General features: G+C 33.9%; 2 protein-coding genes and 1 long non-coding RNA gene across 3 annotated transcripts in view; 2 read left to right on the top strand and 1 right to left on the bottom strand.

Annotated features, from left to right (window-relative positions):
- LOC149906970 (uncharacterized) overlaps window positions 1-1,734 on the bottom strand; it is a 104,670-nt gene extending 102,936 nt beyond the window's left edge. The window contains exon 1 of the long non-coding RNA XR_016456958.1: window positions 1,554-1,734. This is a non-coding gene — a long non-coding RNA (uncharacterized LOC149906970). The remainder of the gene's footprint in view (window positions 1-1,553) is intronic.
- On the top strand, window positions 56-21,373 carry LOC149906974 (G protein-coupled receptor moody-like). The gene is made up of 3 exons (XM_090104029.1): window positions 56-577; window positions 13,681-13,919; window positions 18,601-21,373. The coding sequence occupies exons 1-3, from the start codon at window positions 371-373 to the stop codon at window positions 19,373-19,375; spliced, it is 1,221 nt and encodes a 406-aa protein (XP_089960155.1). The 5' UTR covers window positions 56-370; the 3' UTR covers window positions 19,376-21,373.
- On the top strand, window positions 7,708-8,756 carry LOC149906975 (uncharacterized). Its single transcript, XM_090103819.1, has one exon. The coding sequence runs from the start codon at window positions 7,834-7,836 to the stop codon at window positions 8,344-8,346; it is 513 nt and encodes a 170-aa protein (XP_089959945.1). The 5' UTR covers window positions 7,708-7,833; the 3' UTR covers window positions 8,347-8,756.
- Window positions 21,374-21,610: the final 237 nt, after the last annotated feature.

Consider the following 21,610-nt stretch of genomic DNA (forward strand, 5'->3'; position numbering starts at 1 on the left):
AAAATTCTCTATAACTTATATAAAATGAATAATATCTAGCGTAGTGATTATTAAATTGTTTTAACATTCCTGTAGCCCTATTTCGTATTGCATTAGTGATAACAATGTATCTGTTTGAATTGTAATTAAAAAGGAAGCGAGTTCCGATAGTGTGTGAGCAATAAATTTTTATACGGTTTAGTGTTCGATAAGTAAACAAAGCAATGGGCTGAATAAAATGTTCAATATCAAACGGGCGAAACCCGTTACATCCAAAACTGAGTCATTAAGGAAATATTCTAGGAAAGAATTACCACAAAGATGTTTATAAACTCATTTGTAATGGACTTACTGTGGATGTATGACGTGCGAAGTGTTGTTATAATTTGAAATGGCATACGAGAAAGGGTTTGCAGTTCTGTTTGCAAATGGAAGTGAAATATTTAACTTATCGGACTCTGAATTGGGTTCAGTGCAGTTGTTTAAGGATTATCCAGATGGACTTTTGCGGTTCACGGCTGCTTGTTCCTTCGTCTTCATGATTATTGGGATACCCGGCAATCTCATCACTATCATCGCTCTGGCACGATATGAGAAGGTACGTTATAACATTTTTAATCGTAGACACAACACTACATACACAAACAATCTTAGTATTGAAATAGACGTGTGTTTTATATCAAAGTAATTGCAATTACATATCAATAGAATACCTCTATAGGAGTTAAAAAGATTTTGAATAGTCTCGCCCAAAATATGTTACCATACAAAGACTACGTGCAAGAATTCAATAAATTATTTGTCAGAAATCGATATCTCACGTCATACAGCATCCTCGCGTCAGCACACACGTCAATAAACATATTATTTATACTCTGAAAACGGTACATAATGAGTAAATTGTGGTCAAAATGTATCCTCATAACACGGTTAGGGAAATCTTTAATGTTTTGTTGCAAGCGCAATCTGTAAGCAATTAGCCCGTACGTCGACTATTTCTATGTTATACGAGGTTTAAATATCCTGCTAATTAATTAAATTATCAGAAAAAATAAACGTGACATTTAACGCATATTCGTTTGTTTACCTACAAAACATAATAAACGTATCTACATATTAATATACAATATCTATATAATGGGTAATAAATAATAAAAGCATTGTACTTTTACAACTTCACTGAAATATATACAAAATAAATATTACATACATTTAAAAGGGTAGCAGTCTGCCTTTGTTTGCTGTAGTACTTTTAAGATTATCCCTAAGCGCAAAAAAACGCTACTTTATAATATTATAAATTATGGGTACATAAACAATTTGTATTTTTAAGAATTTTATTTTAAAACAATAATTATTGGCTTAAATATAGATTATAAGAGGACATTAACACCCTTATTGCCCTGGAGAACCTACATAAAAACAAAATAAATCTTTAAAAATACCCCGAATAAAACATCGCGTTAACGTTAAAGTCTTATGATTGGCTATAGAATGAACGGTTACCATAAAAATACAGATAATAACATTTTATTTCAATTTATTTTTATTCATAGTCCAAAGTCCAAACTTACCAACATTGAAAATTTTCAACAACACTACACGTGAAACAAGCCGATGTGTTTAAAACCTCTCGTATTACTAACACTTCTTAATAATTTAATCACAATGTATTTCATTGCGCTTTATTAAAATAATTTCCGTGACCAATTGAATTAAATATTACATGATTAATTGCTATAAAAACATACGTATTTACAGGAAATATTTGAACTTTAACCAGACTGTAACATTAATTAGTAAGTGATAAGCTTGAAATAATTATTATTAATTATTATTTGTCATTTGACCTCTTACACACGTGAATATGAAAGAAAATATGTACGTTACTTTATTCGTTTCGTGAAAAATATTTACGCACACACAATATTACAAATGGTGGGACATTTTAACCCGATTGTTTTGCTCAAAGTACTTGCACTCTATTAAATATGTTTCTTATATTCAAATCACCTTTGTTTAAAGGTAATTTGGCGACAAAAAAGTAATGTTTTGTAAAACCATTGCGATGTACGCAAACATTTATCACATACTGACAAATCCATACTAATATTATAAATGCGAAAGTAACTCTGTCTGTCTGTCTGTTACTCAATCAGGCGTTAACTACTGAACCAATTTGCATGAAATTTGGTATAGAGATATTTTGATACACGAGAAAGGACATAGGATAGGTTTTTTCCCGGAAATCTTACGGGAACGGGTTTTTCTTTAAAAACGCGGACGAAGCCGCGGGTGGAAAGCTAGTTGTTTATAAATTATAAATGACGTACCTATGGTAGGTATTTCACAGTGTGATTCAAGGTGCAAATAATAAGTGACACCCATTTATGACTTATCATATTTTTGCGGTAAACATACATATGAGTTTACACAGCTTTTAATAATATACATATTCCTGCCCGAACATTAAACATTTGTATATAATCACATTTAATATTTAAATTTTCCTGAAAAAAAACCTTTAACTAAGAAACGTTTAAACATAGCAAGGACAAACGTCATTTCTTTAATTTAAACTTACAAGACGTAACCAAATATATACGTATGTTAATAAGAGACTTTAATCATTACTCATATAGTAGCTAAATACGTGACATATACAATAAATACTTTTTATGCACGACTATACATAAAAAATTCAGAAATTGAGCAACGTTAACCTGTATCAAATTTCGCCCATCTCCAAAAATTTGTTCCCAAATCTCAATTCTATAAACAATTACAATATCGCTGAAGTTTAAAATAAGTAGACTGCAGAATGAACAATTTCACCAAAAGTATTTAAAACTTAACATTATGCTAAAACTATAAATCTGAATAATTTAATGTAACAATTTAAGTATGTAAATTCATTCTCAATTATTTAATGCAAGATCATAAACAAACATTATCAAATCATACACTCTTATAATGTCCATATATCAATAGGTAATATGTTTTAGAGTAGACGACGATCTATTTTAGGATTTAAGAGGGCGTATAAAGCCAGATAATTCTACGATTAAGCCCCGCACATTACGCGCCATGCCGCGCGCCCTCACAATACCCTCATACACCCGGCTCATCCAACGTACGTAAAGTTCATCGCACGCTAAATTATACACAATATTCTTCGCTCGTTCAACGCGTATTTTCGGTAGTTAGTAGGTATGTTGTCTAAAATAATTGTATAAAACAGTGAAGTTGAAATCATCACAAATTATGTAATATGTCTTTTTATTATTATTTGTTTATAATTATTAATGATAATCTATACATATTATAAAACAATAAAAAAAGTAAAAACTGTCTGTATGTAATATATAAAAAAAAACAATATTAGGGAAACAGTATAGATCACGAATCCGTAAAAAAAGTCTGTCGAAATAGCGAGTATAGATACTATTTTTAAATAAACATACGCAGTCGACGACACACATTCCTCCAGAACTTTATTTTGATTATTTTGGTTATAGTCCATTGAATGAGTCCCTCCAAGGGGGGTCTAGAGTGCGTGAGTTAGTAACGTAAGATGTTTCTTCGGAAACATGTCAAGAGTCCCTAGGTAATAAACATACTAAAACCCCGGGCCACTAGGAGGAGCCCCGGAGTGGGGGAAGGGGGGAAATGGGTCCATTTTTTTCATTTTTCGCTTAAATCTCAAAAACGGTACATGTTAGAGAAAAACTTTCAAGGAAAAATTGAAAGGCCATAAAATTATCTACAAGTTGTACCTGAATCATTTTTTCCTATATCCTACCGTTTCTGAGTTATACGCAGTAAAACATGATTTTGGCTCAAACAATTTCAACATCAATCGATCAAAAAATATTTCTTTCTTCCAAAAAACTCAAATGTGCAACTTGTGACCAGTACTGATAGATTGCTCTTAATTAGGTCTATAATTGGTAAAATAAACACATTCCTCCATGGAAGCCTTTAGGAGGAATCGATTGTCAAAATATTATATTAGGGCAGTTTGAGTTACTGAACTTGATCTTTTTATTTTTTTCTTCCAAAAAACTCAAAAGTGCAACTTGTGACCGGTACAGATAGATTGCTCATAATTAGGTCTATCATTGCTAAAAATACCAGATTCCACCACGGAGGCGTTTACGGGGAATTGAATTTTATCAGGGTAGTTACGATACATGAACTTTTTATTTTTTTTCTTCCAAAAAGCTCAAAAGTGCAACTTGTGACCGGTACAGATAGATTGCTCATAATTAGACCTAATTCATCACCTCATTGATAAAAATACCAGATTCCACCATGGAGGCGTTTACGGGGAATTGAATTTTATTAGGGTAGTTAGTTAAAAAGTTCATGTATCGTAACTACCCTAATAAAATTCAATACCTCCTAAAGGCCTCCATGGTGGAATCTGGTATTTTTATCAATGATAGACCCAATTATGAGCAATCTATCTGTACCGGTCACAAGTTGCACTTATGAGTTTTTTGGAAGAAAAAAATAAAAAGATCAAGTTCAGTAACTCAAACTACCATAATATAATATTTTGACAATCGATTCCTCCTAAAGGCTTCCATGGAGGAATGTGTTTATTTTACCAATTATAGACCTAATTAAGAGCAATCTATCAGTACCGGTCACAAGTAGCACTTTTGAGTTTTTTGGAAGAAAGAAATATTTTTTGATCGATTGATGTGGAAATTGTTTGAGCCAAAATCGTGTTTTACTGCGTATAACTCAGAAACGGTAGGATAAAGGAAAAAATGATTCAGGTACAACTTGTAGATAATTTTATGGCCTTTCAACTTTTCCTTGAAAGTTTTTCTCTAACATGTACCGTTTTTGAGATTTAAGCGAAAAATGAAAAAATGGACCCATTTCCCCCCTCCCCCCACTCCGGGGCTCCTCCTAGTGGCCCGGGGTTTTAGTATGTTTATTACCTAGGGACTCTTGACATGTTTCCGAAGAAACATCTTACGTTACTAACTCACGCACTCTAGAACTTTTTATTCAATGGACTATTAGATTGTACGACATTTTTCGACTCAGCAATTATTCTAAAAATAAAAATAAAAATTATCCTTTATAAAATATTACAAAGTTCTTCGAAATTTACGTATTATTTTATCGAGAGCTGGTAACTTTAGCAGGTACCTTTCTGGAGTATTTTTTTCTGCGTGGCCTTAGTCAGTAGACACAGGTTGAGAGTGAGGGTCCACATTTTCCAAATTTAAAATTGTTCTGTGAAATTAGTAAATTACTTTCAAACAGGGTCAATTTGATTGATTGCATTTGCAAGGCGACCGTAGGAATTAGGTACCTACATAACTAAGTATAAAAAGTGTCTTTGTAAATTGTAGGTACCCACTATGAATGTAGGTATCTATAAATATCGTCGCATGAATACTCAACTCGCGGAAACGAATTTACAGAATTTACACAAATAATAATATCCAAACTCGCCTGGATAAACTTTCTAAAATGAATCTATAGTTTAGGTGGTCTGTTGCGGTTCTGCATCAGGTGTTTCAGTTTTCAAAATAAATTCTTATTTTATATTTCCCGGATAATATAATAGTACCTACACAACAAAATAACTTTCATTCAAATCCGTCCAGTAGTTCCGGAGATTAGCGTGTACAAACAAACAGACAAACACAGACAGTTTTTTTTATTTACGGGATAAAACTCATCCTATGACCTTTCTCAGGTCTCAAGCTATATCTGCACCAAAATTAGAGCCCAGACATACCTACATACAGACACACATACCTACAAAAATTCTAAAAACTATATTTATGTATAGATATGTACTACATATTACTATGTAATACAGATTATGAATATATTATATATATACATATATACATATGTATATTATAAAAAAATACCTATTCAATGTAAGTACAATTTTGACTTTCGTACGAATTTGTTATACCTATGTATAGATGTTATGTATGATTATCTAATACAGATTGTAAATATAATATATATGTACTATTCACAACCGGTTTACATATTATTGATACTATTATTTACTGGAGCGAACATAGGATCTGCCTATAGTAATAATAATAATATAAATCTTTCTTGACTTGATTGATTGCACCGCGACTGTAAGAATTAGGTACCACTATGAATTTTATTTACCTATCTATAGTTGCTGCTGCTATCGCGTCAATACTCAGCCCGCGGAAATTATTTTACAGAAACTAAACTTTCTCAAATAGGTAAATCAAGACTTATCTTTTTATATTATAATTATTATTTATTAATATTATAACAATACTATTATATTATACATTATATACATTATTACCTTCGACATTTAGTTATCTTTTCAATTTGAATCTTCTTTAGTTCTCGTTTCTTAAGTCTTTTCATTTTGTTGTTTACCATTTTCAACAAATCAATATTCGGCGTAATTATAAAACACGGCGCAGCAATTTTAGCGTGGTCTACTCGTCTCAACGGAGCGATAGCGTCTGATGTATGAAATAGAATTATGTTTTTAGCTCCCGGAACGTGCGATGGAAGATGATTTCTTGCGTAATTAAAAATATAGTAAGCGCCAAAAGTGTTTTATCGGGATTAAACCAAAACAAAAAGTAATTACACAAAATGCTCTGACAAATATATTGCAAATGTTTTAATATAATTGTTTATGAAAAAAAAATCATAATAAGTATTACCATGTCCAGTAAAAAACGTAAAAGTGTGAAATTTAGAGGTAACTTCGTGAATTTTTTCTATCGAGTCAATTTCAATATTTTATGTTTTTGATCTGACAATATAATCGAAAATATCATCAAGTTTTACATATATTTTATTTTTTATATTTGGTCTTGAATATTACACGTATCAACTAAAAGTTGATTGGTGATTTGACTTTATACGCGCCCTTAATTATTACTGATAGTAGTCCTCCCTTGACCCCCAGCCAATGAATACATAATGCAAGGTAATTATAGGGTTGCAGTGCTTTGTTCTATCGAAGAACGAGTTTAATAGCTAATTTCAATCAAAACCTTCTCTAAAATATGTTAAATGTTCATTAGAAAAATTTATTACTCTTTTCTCATTTTTAATTTAGAACGGAATTTTTAATATGTTCAACCAACCAACTCTTTTTATTGCAAAATAAAATGTTTGTTGGTGTATGAATCATTAATTAAACTTTAATATATATTCAATGTAACAGTCATGCATTAATCATACAATTTACAAAGTATTTATTTTGTTAGGATACAAATTAAAATTATATTATTTATTATTAAAATCGTAAGCCAGGTGCGACAGAAGGCGTGGCACAATCTTATCAAAACATAACTATGCCGCGAAAAGAGATTCCTTCATAAAATGTATGCTATCTTATCAATTATTATGACGTCACAACTCAATAAATATTATGGGTGAAGTCAGAAAAATAAAGTGTCTGTTCTCATTTATTATGTACCTATGAATTTAGATAACTTCAATAAAATATTTATAGCACGTAGCATATCAATACTTTTCAAAAATGTGTCCCCTCCACATAATAATAAATTCAACATCACTTCAGTAGTATGTACTTACAATGCTGTAGTAGTGTGTAGATGTAGAATATATAAATTATAAGTTAACATAGCAACCCCATTTAAAATAAATAAAAGCAACAACAGATACAAAAGCTGACATGACAATGCTACCAAATTTTATCACATATTGGCAACATTAGATCGACAGTATGCGGCCGAGGTTGAAGACATCCTTACCGGCCCTGCTGATTATAATAAATTGAAATCAGAGTTAATAAAAAGACTGTCCGTATCCAGAGAAAATAAAGTGAAACAGCTGTTGATGCACGAGCAGCTGGGACTACGCAAGCCGTCTCAATTTCTGCGGCATTTACAACATCTAGCTGGTCCCGAAATTCCAAAAGATTTTTTGAAAACGATCTGGACCAGCCGACTACCTGCTGGATTGCAGCCGATCGTTGCGTCACAACCTACGCTGTCCCTGGACGCTCTGGCTGAGTTAGCTGATCGCGTGAATGACATCGCGGCCCCTACCGCTCATGTTGCGGCGGCATCTTCATCTACATCACCTATGGACGAGCTGGCACGCCAGGTGGCGGAGCTGACGCGCCAGGTGAGCGCGCTGTCCGCCCAAGTAAGCAGTTCCCGGTCCCGTCCCCGCGAGCGCAGAGGTCCCTCTCCACATCATCGCCCACGGTCTTCTTCTCGACGGTCCCTCTCTAATTACCGGCGTTACCCTATCTGCTGGTATCATAATAAACATGGCACAAAGGCCAACAGATGCGTTAAGCCATGCGACTTCAAGGCATCGGGAAATGCACACGGCAGTCAGTGATGGCGACCAACGACTGCCCCAATTCCCCAAGTCGTCTTTTCATAACAGACCCCACTCTTAATGTTGAATATCTAATAGATACTGGTAGTGATATTTGTGTTTTCCCTATAACCGCTGTGTCTGAAAAAAGATGTAAAACTAATTACCAACTGTGTGCTGCCAATGGTTCCGTCATCGATACTTACGGTTACATTCAATTAAACCTTAACTTAGGCTTACGTCGCGTATTTCCATGGCGTTTTGTTGTAGCTGACGTCACTAAAGCTATTATTGGTGTAGATTTTCTTTCACACTACCAAATTATTGTTGACGTAAGTAAAAAACAATTGATCGATGGCTTAACCAATGTCAGCAGCTCAGCAATAAATTGTAATATGATTAATTGTAATATTTCTAGTGTTAAGGTTGTAACTGGTGGTGATAGTAATTATCATAAAATTTTAGCGCAATACCCAGAACTATCACGCACCCCACAAATTGGTCAAAAAGAGCACACGTTTTTGTTAAGACTCAAAAGTTTAAATTAAGTATTTACTTTGATTTTAATGTTAAAAGTTGTATTATGCTGATTTAAAAGTTTGTACATACCAGTATAAATATCCTTTATAATATCACATCACTTTTTGAAAACTTTATTACGCAAATTCTGAAGCACACAATATGGATGACATTAAACAATCAGTTGCGCAGATGTCTCAAATGTTTAAGGACAGAATGGAAGATTTCCAACGCCAATTAGATATGTCCTCACAAAATCCAGGAAACCCTAATGCTAATATTTCATCCGAGTTTTACATGTTCCGCGGTCTTGTTATGTCATCTCTCCATTGTATACAATCTCAAGTTGACATGCTCTCTAAACTTTATGACAAACAAGAAATGAGAAGCAGGCGCAAAATTCTTCTTGTTCATGGTGTTCCTGAGACGCAAAAGGAGAATACTGCCAATGTTGTGACTAAGGCACTCGCTGAGCACGGAGACATTGGGGACATCTCTGAAGTTTTAAATGAATGTCACAGAATTGGTCGCACAGTCAACAACAAACCCAGGCCTGTTCTAATGAAGTTTAAGGTCCTTGGAGAGAGGAACCGGATCTGGTTTTCTAAAAGTAACCTTAAGGGGTCTGGCATAACCATCTCTGAGTTTTTGACAAAACCCAGACATGATACATTCATGGCAGCCCGTCAACGGTTTGGAATTGCTAACTGCTGGACCAAGGATGGAATCATTTTCATTACTAGTCAAGGAAAGCGGCATAAAATCTCTTCTCAAACGGAACTTGAAGCAATCCCTGGTCCCGTATCTGATTCTGCTCCTGCAGGACCTGCTCGTGGTGCACAGACGGATAATGCGAAGGATTCCACGGCCCCAAATCTTCGTACACGCCGAGTCCAAAGAAAGTAATCTTGTTTATTCTCCTTATATTTTCATTTTGTAACATTATTAGTATCAAACATAATTTGTTAATATTTGATAACAATTTGTTAAATAGTTGCTTGTCAGTAATATTTATTTAGTCACTTATATAAGTACTTGTCACTTGTAATAATATAACTTATTATATTATTCTCTTTTATATCTTCTATTTTACTATATATATTGCTTTTATTTTAATGCTGGTAGTTAAATATTAATTTCACCATCACCCTACATAGAATATTTTTGTTTACATTTACCACTGACAAGTGACAAGCATTACTTCTTTCTTCCAACTGTCATTCTAATTTACTGTCATAGATACAAGTCTTTTTGCACAATGTTTAAATATATTTCTTTCAGATGCTGGTCTGTACAAACTAACATTATTTTAAATTTAGTATTTAGTATATTTAATTATAAGCCCTATAAAATATTTATTTAGTCTATTTTAAATATATACATATAATTACTTACATTTTTATTCAAAAATATTTATATATTCGTTTGTTTTTTGGTAATGTCGATTGTTGCTGATACATCCAGTGATAGCTTTGTGTCACTTAGCACGGATTCTGACAGTGAAGGTAGTTATTTTAGCACAAGTTTTGTCCCTCTTAATGATGCACTTTCCAATGTATTCTCTGATAGCCCAAAAACTTTCAACGTAGTACATATTAACGCGCAAAGCATCCCGGCTCACTACTCAGACATGCTTACATCGTTCGAGTCAAGTAATATCCACGCAATCCTAATATCTGAATCCTGGTTTAAGCCCTGTTTACCTTCGTCCTCCTATTCTCTCCCAGGCTATCATCTTATTCGCAACGACCGCATTGGTAAAACTGGTGGGGGCGTTGCGATTTATCTTCGATCCCACATTCCCTATTCTGTTATTTCTCAATCACCCCAACCTCCTCCTTCCGATGCTGCAGAACACCTTATCCTAGAAATCATCCTGTCCCATTGCAAAGTTCTCCTTGGCGTTTTCTATAGTCCTTCCTTGTTAATTGATTATTTTTCCTCTTTAGATTCAATATTCGATAAACTTGTTCCTTCATACAATAATTGCATATTTATGGGAGACTTTAATACATGCCTCCTTAAGAAGGATAGCCGTTCTCGTAGATTGTTGTCTATTGTTGACTCACATAACCTTAGCCTCCTTCCTCTCAACTCCACACATCATGTCCCAAACTGCGTTCCGTCGCTCCTCGACCTTATAGTTATGTCCTGTCCTGATCTGGTGTATCAACACGGACAGCTCCCTGCTGACGCGTTTTCACATCACGATCTCCTGTACCTGTCCTGTAATATCCGTCCTCCTAAAGAAAAACCTAAATTCATCCTTCGTCGAAATTTTAACGCAGTTGATATTGATGCACTCCAACGCGATGTCCGTAACATTGATTGGTCTCCGCTCTTATCTTCCGCTTGTGTAAATGAAAAAGTGGCCTTTTTTAACAACTGTTTATCGAATCTCTATGATGTACACGCTCCACTTCGGCGGATTAAAGTTAAACATTTACCTGCTCCATGGCTTTCTGAAGATTTAAAATGTTTACTCAAAGCTAAAGCTAGAGCCAAGAACAAGTTTAAGCGGACAAAGACTGACGAGAGTCGTGATAAGTACCACAAGATAAGGAATCGTTGTAATACATGTTGTAGAGACGCACAAAGACGATACTTCCATGCTTCTGTAGAGAGTGGTGACCCTCCCATAATATGGAAATTTCTGAAAACGTTGGGGATTGGTAAGCAGCGTAATATATCTAATAATGCTTCTTTAAATCTTGAACTACTGAATCAGCATTTTTCAAATACCCCATCCGTTCTTAATAACTTAAATAAGCAACTTACATTAAAATCGGTCTCAGAAACACCAGCACCAAACTATCCACCTTTTGTGTTTAAATGTTTTAGCGAAAATGATGTTAGGCGGGGTGTATTATCCATTACATCGAATGCTGTTGGCAGCGATTGTATTGGCCGTAAAATGATTCTACCCATCCTAGATCTCATAATCCCGGTTATAACTCACATCCTTAACCATTCCCTATCCACTAGTACTTTTCCTAAGTCCTGGAAAGACTCCCACCTTATCCCTTTACCTAAGAAAATAAATCCATCTTCCTTTTCCGATTATCGTCCCATTTCTATCCTGCCTTTCCTATCTAAAATCCTTGAGAAGTTAGTGTATGAACAGCTACATAGATTCTTAAACCTACACGATCTTCTTAATCCCTTCCAATCCGGTTTCCGATCCGGTCATAGTACGGCCACTGCACTTGTTAAAATAACCGACGATATTCGTCATGGAATGGATAATAAAAAGCTCACGGTTCTAACATTATTGGACTTCAGCAATGCATTTAACACTGTCGACTTTGATATACTGCTGAGCATATTAAGTTCTATAAATATATCGGCTTCAGTAAATGACTGGTTTTACAGTTACTTACATGGGCGTCGTCAGCGTATACGTATAGACGAGGTTGAGTCGTCATGGTGTGATGTTAGTGCTGGTGTCCCGCAAGGAGGAGTCCTCTCGCCATTGTTATTTTCCATATTTATTAACACTATTTCAAACAAGTTAACGTGCGACTACCACATGTATGCCGACGATCTCCAAATCTATACCCAATCTGCCCTTGATGATTTACCCCAGGCAATCGTTTCAGTCAACAAGGACTTAAGCAACATTGTAACTTGGAGTTCGGATTATGGTCTTCAAGTGAATCCCTTAAAAACACAAGTTATTATTGTTGGCAGTCCTTCTTTGATTGCAAGGGTTAACTGGGTGAATCTTCCTCCTATTTTAGTCCACGGCACACCTATTCCTTATAGTGAGGCTGTAAGGAACCTTGGAGTTTACTTTGACAACACTCTCTCGTGGAGCTTTCATATTAAGGAGGTATGTAGGAAAGTGTATGCAACTGCTGGTTCACTCCGTCGTCTTCAAAATTTTCTTCCCATCCCAACCAAAATTCTGCTAGCACAATCCCTCCTTTTACCCATACTTGACTACGCCGATGTAAGCTATGTCAATATTACCGTAGACCAATTAAATAAGCTCGAACGTCTCCAAAACCTTTGTATCCGCTTCATATTTGGTCTACGGAAATATGACCACGTCTCTGAGTTTCGTTCTCAGCTCAAGTGGCTACCCATTCGATTTCGCCGGGATGCTCACGTGCTGCAACTATTATATCAAGTTTTGTTTAACCCTAAAACACCGAAATATCTCAAGGACAATTTCGTATTCAGAGGAGAGAACGGAGATTCTGTCCGCTCATCGGAAAAGCTCCGATTAATAATGCCAGCGCACCATACAAGCTTTCTGGATAACTCTTTCACTGTTCGTGCAATTAAATTATGGAATGCATTGCCGGATCCAATCAAGAAGGCTCAATCTATAAATACTTTTAAAAATATGGTTCGTGATTTTTATCTTTCTCAATGTCCCTAGTAGTTATGTTTATTATATATATTTATATTGGTATATATATATTTTTTTTTTCTTCTCCTAGGTAGGTATGTATCTATTTGTGAACATATGTATATTATTTAAATCTCATTCTTGTGGCTTGTATTTTATGCTGTTATTATTTTATTTATTATTATTACCTATTTATTTTATATTTGTATGTATATATTTATTTGTGCTCTGCCCTATTCCTATCCTTTACTTAATTTCTCTCTGTACAACCGGTTGTCTGGAAGAAATCGCTATTTAGCGATAAGACCGCCGTTTGTTATATTGTATCCTAGGCTAAGTCTCGATTTGTAATTTATCTAGAGCAATAAAGCATAAATAAATAAATAAATAAATAAAAGCTTCACACAAATAAAAAACACTTTTTTGGCAATTTTGGTTCTAATTAATAAGAGAATTAAAAGTTATTTCTTCTCTTACAGGTACGCAACGCAACCGCAATATTCATTATGAACCTATCGTGCTCAGATCTGCTGTTCTGCTGTTTCAATCTGCCCCTGGCCATTTCTACCTTCCTCAATCGATCTTGGGTACATGGCATCATATTCTGCAAGCTATATCCAATGATGAGATATGGTCTCGTTGCCGCCTCCCTGTTTACCGTTTTGGCTATTACTATCAATAGATATGTAATGATCGCACATCCCAGACTATACCCAAAGTAAGTATTTTTCTATTACATAATTTTCAAAAACGTTAAAATGCCTTTTTTTGTTGATGGCTTTTCGAACTGCTAAGTTGTAATTCATATTCATATATCTAAATAATATAAACGTATATATTTAACGTTCCGGTTCCGGCTTCCGTATAGTAAACACGTCTGTCATATCTCGCTAATAAATTAATTCTAAAAGTTTAAATAACTCACCCTCGTCAAGTTATAATCATCATAAACAGTGAATATTATGTGCAAGGAATAAAATAAACTAATAATAACAAGAGAACAGTGCAAAAGTGAAGTGTTTAAACAGAAACATTAGAACGAAAAAGTGCGGTTAATAAGTCAATAACAATAACATCATTTTCAAAAGTGACAGTTCAAAGTACCAACCTAACAAAAAGTATACCATAGACTATAGACATTGACAGTACCAACCTACATTTCTATCATAAACTTCAGTGTTGCCAACTACAATTCGGGGTTACCAAATTAAATTCAGTATTGCCATTCGATAAATATCTCCCCAAAATTATGGAAAAAGAAATGGAAAATTTCTGGGTAAAATTGAAGGAACAAATGGCGGCACAAACAAGAGAAATAACAGAAGCAGTCACTAAAAACGTTACAGAAAGCATAAATGAGAAACTAATTGCTCTTACGGAAGAAAATAAAAACCTAAAAACGGATGTTAAGAAACTACAAGATAAAATCAAAACTATGGAAGAAGATAGAAGACGAAACAACCTCATATTCTTTGGCGTAAAAGAAGAAAATCGTTATGAGTCCCAAATTGATCTGATTATAAACTTGCTTGATGAGAATATGAATATCCGTTTGAATCATCATGAAATTAACAATGCATACAGACTTGGAGAAAAGAACCATAAAAACATGCGCCCTATACTAGTAACTTTCACAACAAATTGGAGGAAAATGGAAATTCTCAAGAATAAAAAGAAATTAAACTCGGATATTTACATAAAAGAAGACTATAGTAAAGAAGTTCTAGAAAAGAGAAGACAGCTTTTGCCCCAACTAAAAGAGGAACGAGCGAAAGGTAAAATCTGCTACCTCGTTAAAGATAAACTGATTACTAAGGAAAACAAAGAAGATCAGAAGGACAAAAGAAAACGAGATCGCAACGAATCTCCAAGTAAATCACCAAATCACGCAACCATGCCTGCTCCAAAGAAGGTTAACAAAACAAATATGTTGGATTATGTTGCTAGAGGAAGATCTTCGTCACTAACCATTCCAACAACGTCAAAAAACTGTTAAATGACATCGGCAACCGGAAACAAAAACAAATAAACGAAACTTCTTTTAATATCAAAAAAACCAATCAATACACCCCAAGACGGCTGGTCACCGCGGGGAAAAGCGACCACTACCCTCCAATCAATTCCACATCCGCGCCAATCGTTTCAGAAAGCGATAAACGAAATTCAAAACAAATTTTTCATATAGCAACATTTAACACGCTGTCATTAAGGTTAGATGAGAGTTTACAAGAACTAATTTTAGCCATCCAACATATTAAGTGGGACATAATAGGCCTTAGTGAAGTACGACGAATGGGGGAGGCTATTGAAGAACACAGCGAATTTCTTTTCTACTACAAAGGAGAAACACCAGGAAGACATGGAGTTGGTTTTTTAATAAAAAAAGAACTCAAAAGTTTTATCAAGGAATTTGTTGGCGTCTCAGAAAGAATTGCGATATTAAACATAAGACTTCCGCCAAAGAAAGAAAATTGGTCTATTATACAGATTTACTCCCCGACTGAGCAATCGTCTAATTCTGAAATTGACTCCTTCTACTTATCTCTAAACAATGCCATCAATGAATACACATACAAAAATTGCATAGTCATGGGAGACTTCAACGCTCAAGTTGGAGTTTCAAGAACAGGAGAAGACATCATCCTAGGTCCTCACAGCAAAGGTAAAAGATCGAGAAACGGGCAAAAATTATTGGAGTTTGCTTTTGAAAATAACTTGAAAATACTGAATAGTCTATACAAGAAAAGAAAATCAAAGAGATGGACATGGGTATCACCGGATGGACGTTATAAGAACGAAATCGATTATATTCTCTCAAACAAAACGAAATTATTCGAAGACTGCAGTACTATCGCAAATCTAAATTTCAATAGCAACCACAGAATGATGCGGGCTCGGCTAAATACATCGTCAGGTTCAGACAACAGTCGCCCTTTTAAAGTCAAAACTCGAACGCCAACTAACGCAACATCATCGGCTACGATTAGAGATAAATTAAATTCTTTGAAAGGAGCGCTTACTCAAGACCTAACTACTCAACAAAAATATGATATGCTCTATGAAATATTAATAACAAAATCTGGAAACAAAAAAGCAATTAAAACGAAATCGACAATATCTGAAAAAACTAACGAACTTTTGGAAAAACGGTTAAATCTAATAAAAATACCTAATAAATCTAGAAGCATAAGAATGGAAATAGGTAAGTTAAGTAAAGAGATCAAAACACAAATGAAAAAAGATCGTAAGAGTTTTAGACTAAAAATCTTTGAGAAACATATTGCCAAGACAGGGGGAATTAAAAAAGCTGCTAAGTTTATAACAGATAAAACAAACTGGATAACAAAGATGAAAGACCGAAAGGACACGACGAAGACCAAAAGATACGATATATTAAACATCGCCACCAAATTTTACGAAGATCTGTATTCCAAAAAAAATAAAACCGACGAAACTGACTTACAGAGCAACGAAACTGTTCCACCAATACTGAAAGAAGAAATAATCAAAGCTATAGAAACACAAAAAATTGACACAGCTCCCGGACCAGACTCTATCAGCAATGCACTATTAATGGAGTGTAAAAGCGTTCTTGCACCAATACTGCAATATATATTTAATGACATACTGGACACGGAAACCATACCAACCCAGTGGGCGAACTCATCAATAACCCTTCTCCACAAAAAGGGAGATAAGAGTGAAATCAACAACTATAGGCCCATTAGCCTGATGTCTAATATATATAAAGTATTCGCAAAGATCATCCTCCGTCGAATAACCAGGAATCTAGACGAGAATCAGCCTAGAGAACAGGCTGGTTTCAGGGCAGGATATTCGACGCTGGACCACATACACGCAGTGAGACAGATTTTTGAAAAGAATAAAGAATACAATATACCGTTCTACTGTTGTTTTATTGATTTCAACAAGGCATTTGATTCAATCGATCACGAATGCATCTGGCGAAGTTTAAAAAATCAAGGAGTTGAATTAAAATACATCAGAATTCTAAAAAATATTTACACAATTAGTACAGCGAAAATAAAATTAGAAAAACATGGAAAAGAAATAAAAATAAACAGAGGCGTACGACAGGGAGATCCTATTTCCCCTAAATTATTTACCGCGGTCTTAGAAGAGATCTTTCGAAAACTCGATTGGGATCAATATGGCTTAAATATACATGGACAACACCTAAACAACCTGCGCTTCGCCGATGATATTGTCATATTCGCGGCATCAAGTACTCATCTCCAAAGCATGCTAGAAGACCTAGAGAGGGAAAGTCGTAAAGTCGGCCTCACAATGAATATAACAAAAACTAAAATCATGACGAATGCTACGGAATCTCCTATTATATTAAACAGTAAACCCATTGAATATGTGAAAGAATACACTTATCTAGGCCAACAGATATCCATAAATAATGTTATGTCGAAAGAAATCGATACAAGAATTGGTCTTGCTTGGAAAAGTTATTGGAGACTGAAAGAAATAATGAAAAATGAGGAAACAAAGGTATACATTAAGAAGAAGCTTTTTAACACATGTGTATTACCAGTCTTAACTTATGGTTGTCAAACGTGGTCACTTACCAAAGCGCAAAACTCAAAAATAAGGACATGCCAGACGTCTATGGAAAGGAGCATGTTAAATATTAGGAAAAACGACAGAGTAAGGAATAAAACAATCAGAAAGCGTACGAAAGTAGAAGATGTGATATGTAAAACACGGAAGCTTAAATGGGAATGGACTGGCCATATATTAAGAGGATGTGAAAAATGGAATAGAACATTGATTTTCTGGTATCCCAAAAATGGAAAAAGGAAACGGGGGAGACAGATTAGAAGGTGGGAAGACGAAATCGTAGCAACAGCGGGAAAAACATGGACGAGAACAGCACTGAACAGAAAAGATTGGAAGGGAATGGAGGAGGCCTTTGCCAAATTAGGGCAAACAGACCAATCTGCCGATGTCGACTCATCAGAGTCTTAATTAAGTTGTTATATGCACATATTGTTTACCATTGTTGTGTCTGATTAAGGCTAATAAATAAATAAAATAAAATAATATATTTAACGTAAACGTATATATTCATATATATAAATAATATAAACGTATATATTTAACGTAAACGTATATATTCATATATATAAATAATATAAACGTACGAATTATTTCATAACTCCGTTAATAAAATGAGGCACAAAACTTTTACTTTGACCATAAGATATATAGAATAATCTCTGATACGACAAAATATATTATGTCGTTAAAACATTTTACAGTCCATATTTTTTACATAATCAGGAAGATATATTCTTTAATGGATATATGTAACACGAATAGATTGAAATTTGGTACGTAATTTATTACAGCTATTACGTTTTTTACAGGATGTATAAAACACGGAACATAGGTCTTATGCTGGTGGTAATATGGATCGCAGCTTTTAGCGTTTTAATACCGACAGCTTTCGATAAATGGGGCCGATTCGGACTGGACGTAAAAATCGGCTCCTGTTCCATTATTGATGACAAGAACGGCCAATCGCCAAAGAAGCCCCTGTTTTTAACTGCCTTCATACTTCCTTGTGTTGCAATAATCCTTTGTTACACTCGTATTTACTTCATAGTTCGGAAAACGTCTAAAAAATCTAAAGGTGTGCCATACAAGGGAGAACAGCAACCGTCGGGCGTCGAATCATCGTCGGTTGATTCGTCGGAATCAATTTCAGTTAGAATTTCTGGTCCCGAAGTGAGCAGTAGCGATAATATGGAAAGCTATTCAGAACAAGGTAAAAATGGAGCCGCTCAAAAGGCGGCAACATTTCAGATTCAAAGTAGAGATGACATTAAAAGACCTGAGAACAGACTTCGTAGAACGGCTCTAAGAAAGTCTATGGCGATGCTAAAACTGACTCTCCCGACACGAAAAGATAGACGACTCGGAACTATGATAATGGCCATAATGGTGACGTTCTGCGTGTGCCATCTACCGATAACAATAACTAAGATGTTACGAGACATGAATCCTACACCGGCGTCAACGTTAGCATCCTACATCCTATTGTATTTATCTTCCTGTATGAACCCAGTGATTTACGTAGTAATGTCTAACGAATACAGGAAAGCTTACAAAAATCTTTTAAGATGTAGACGGAGGTCATGATAATTTTCAAATTAATTTAGGATCTCCATTTCGTAAAGTGTATAAAATAGCGCTTGATTGAATACTCAGTATAATGTAGTTTTAAAGTTTCTCTGTTGCATGTTAGAGGAAAACAAAATTGTAAATAGTAAAAACTAGTAGATATTATTTAATAGATTATTTGTTTCTTGAAATAAGTAGGTATAACATAAGTAATTGTGTATATTACATAATTACGAGTTGGATGTATAGTTTGTAAGTAGATTGAATGTATAAACGGGCCCAAGGAGTAATAAAATTTGACATTCCGTACTGTATAATTTTGTATCAGCCATATAAAAGGAGTTGTATGAACAACAAAAATTCTGTATACGAATAGGTATATTATAATATTATCAGATAATTGGCAATAACGTATGCATATTTGTAAATAATATAAGTATCGAATGGAAACTATTTCTTGCTCGACGAACGAGAATAACTTACTAAATATAATATATTGTTATGATGTTACTATAAACATTTTAGACGTGGAATTGTATCACGTTAATAAATAAAGTAAGTTAATGTTTATAAAATAAAACTTTTTTACAAACGTCTTTAAATATGGTTAGTCTGCTTAATACTTTAATGCATATTCAGAAAATATGATGTAAATAACTTAATCCTACAGGTCGGAATTTCAAAATATGAATCTCTTGAATGTTGACTAATATAAATATATAATTATTTAATAATTTTGTACCAAATGATACATAATATATAAAGTCAATATAAAGTGAAAGAAATAAATAGTGCCATTTTATGGAATAACATGTATATTTGTCATTTAAGCGATAACAAAGGAAAGCGTGTCGTGACCTAATTGTTAATTTATTAATTAGTACGTCATTATGAAAGAAATAGGTTCATTTAAAATTGGAAACTTATCAAAGATGCCTAATGTTTGTATTGTTATTAAACTACCTATATAAAGCAGAAAATTGTAATTAAAGAGTATGCTTTCTCAAATCAATTATGAGTATTAATATTAATTAGTAATTACGTTAAATATAATCATCTAAACTCGAATAAAAATAAAAAATTAAGATTTTGTTACGACTTACGAATGTATGGGTCTGATTGAATATATGTAATAATAAGTAGTCATTAATGTTTTTCATTTTAGATATCTTAGGTTTCAGCATTTTTACTAAATAAAAATACTCTTAAAAGAAAAATATATTCTGTTATGTAGAGTGAATTATTTAATTATTGTTAAAATTTATAATATTTCCCGTTTACTTACATATCTAATAAAAATATGAATATTATTACTATATGATACAATACTATTGAATATTATATAAAAGTGTTTATACATGAAAAAAAAATGTTTTGAAAATAGTGTACGGTATGACAATGCTATTCTTTACACAATATCATACAGCGGTTTTTCCTGAAATATTTCAATAACAATGATATTCACTTTTGAATTTAACGTTTAGTTTTGTAGCATTCAAATGCTGTATACAATTTATAATTTCTAGTATTGAAAATTTAGGGCGGTTTGTGATTGAGCTCAATGCAAATTATTACCCATATATTTGGAAACTATACAAGTAATGAACAGCTAATGAAATGGCAATTAATTCCTAATTGATAGTGAACACTTTGTTATTTAATTAACAAATGAATTAGCCTACTGCTGAACAGCTAATGTATATCGAATTACGATACATTATGTATTAATTTATATACTATCTACTATAATGGCATAACAACGTATTGACATCAAGCTTATAATAAAGGCTATGGCTATAAAAATGACTATCGAAGATATTCTAAAACTTCAAAGCGATAAAATTTTTATAGTAGGTCTTTAGTAGGTTATTAAGTATACGCCTTATGTTCTGTATGCAGGCTAAAGGTACCTGATAAGGACTCTCCCGAAATCGCTAAGAATGTGTATTGTCATTTAAAAAGGTTATTGCATTGGTTGGTTGGCATTGTATATTTTCTGTCTTATGTATAACTAGGTTTCCGCCCGCGTCCGCGCAGTTAAAGAAAAACCCGCATAGTTCCCGTTCCCGTGGGGTTTCCGGGATTGCGTGATTTTCCCGGGATAAAAAGTAGCCTGTAATGTCCTTTCTCGGGTATCAAAATATCTCCATACCAAATTTCATGGAAATTGGTTCAGTAGTTTAGGCGTGATTGAGTAACAGACAGACAGAGTTACTTTCGCATTTATAATATTAGTATGGATTATAATTGTAT

This window comes from Colias eurytheme, chromosome 7 (genome assembly GCF_061535395.1).
Source record: "Colias eurytheme isolate Ceu_HAF_F1 chromosome 7, ilColEury1 Martin Lab GWU primary, whole genome shotgun sequence".
NCBI lineage: Eukaryota > Metazoa > Arthropoda > Insecta > Lepidoptera > Pieridae > Colias > Colias eurytheme.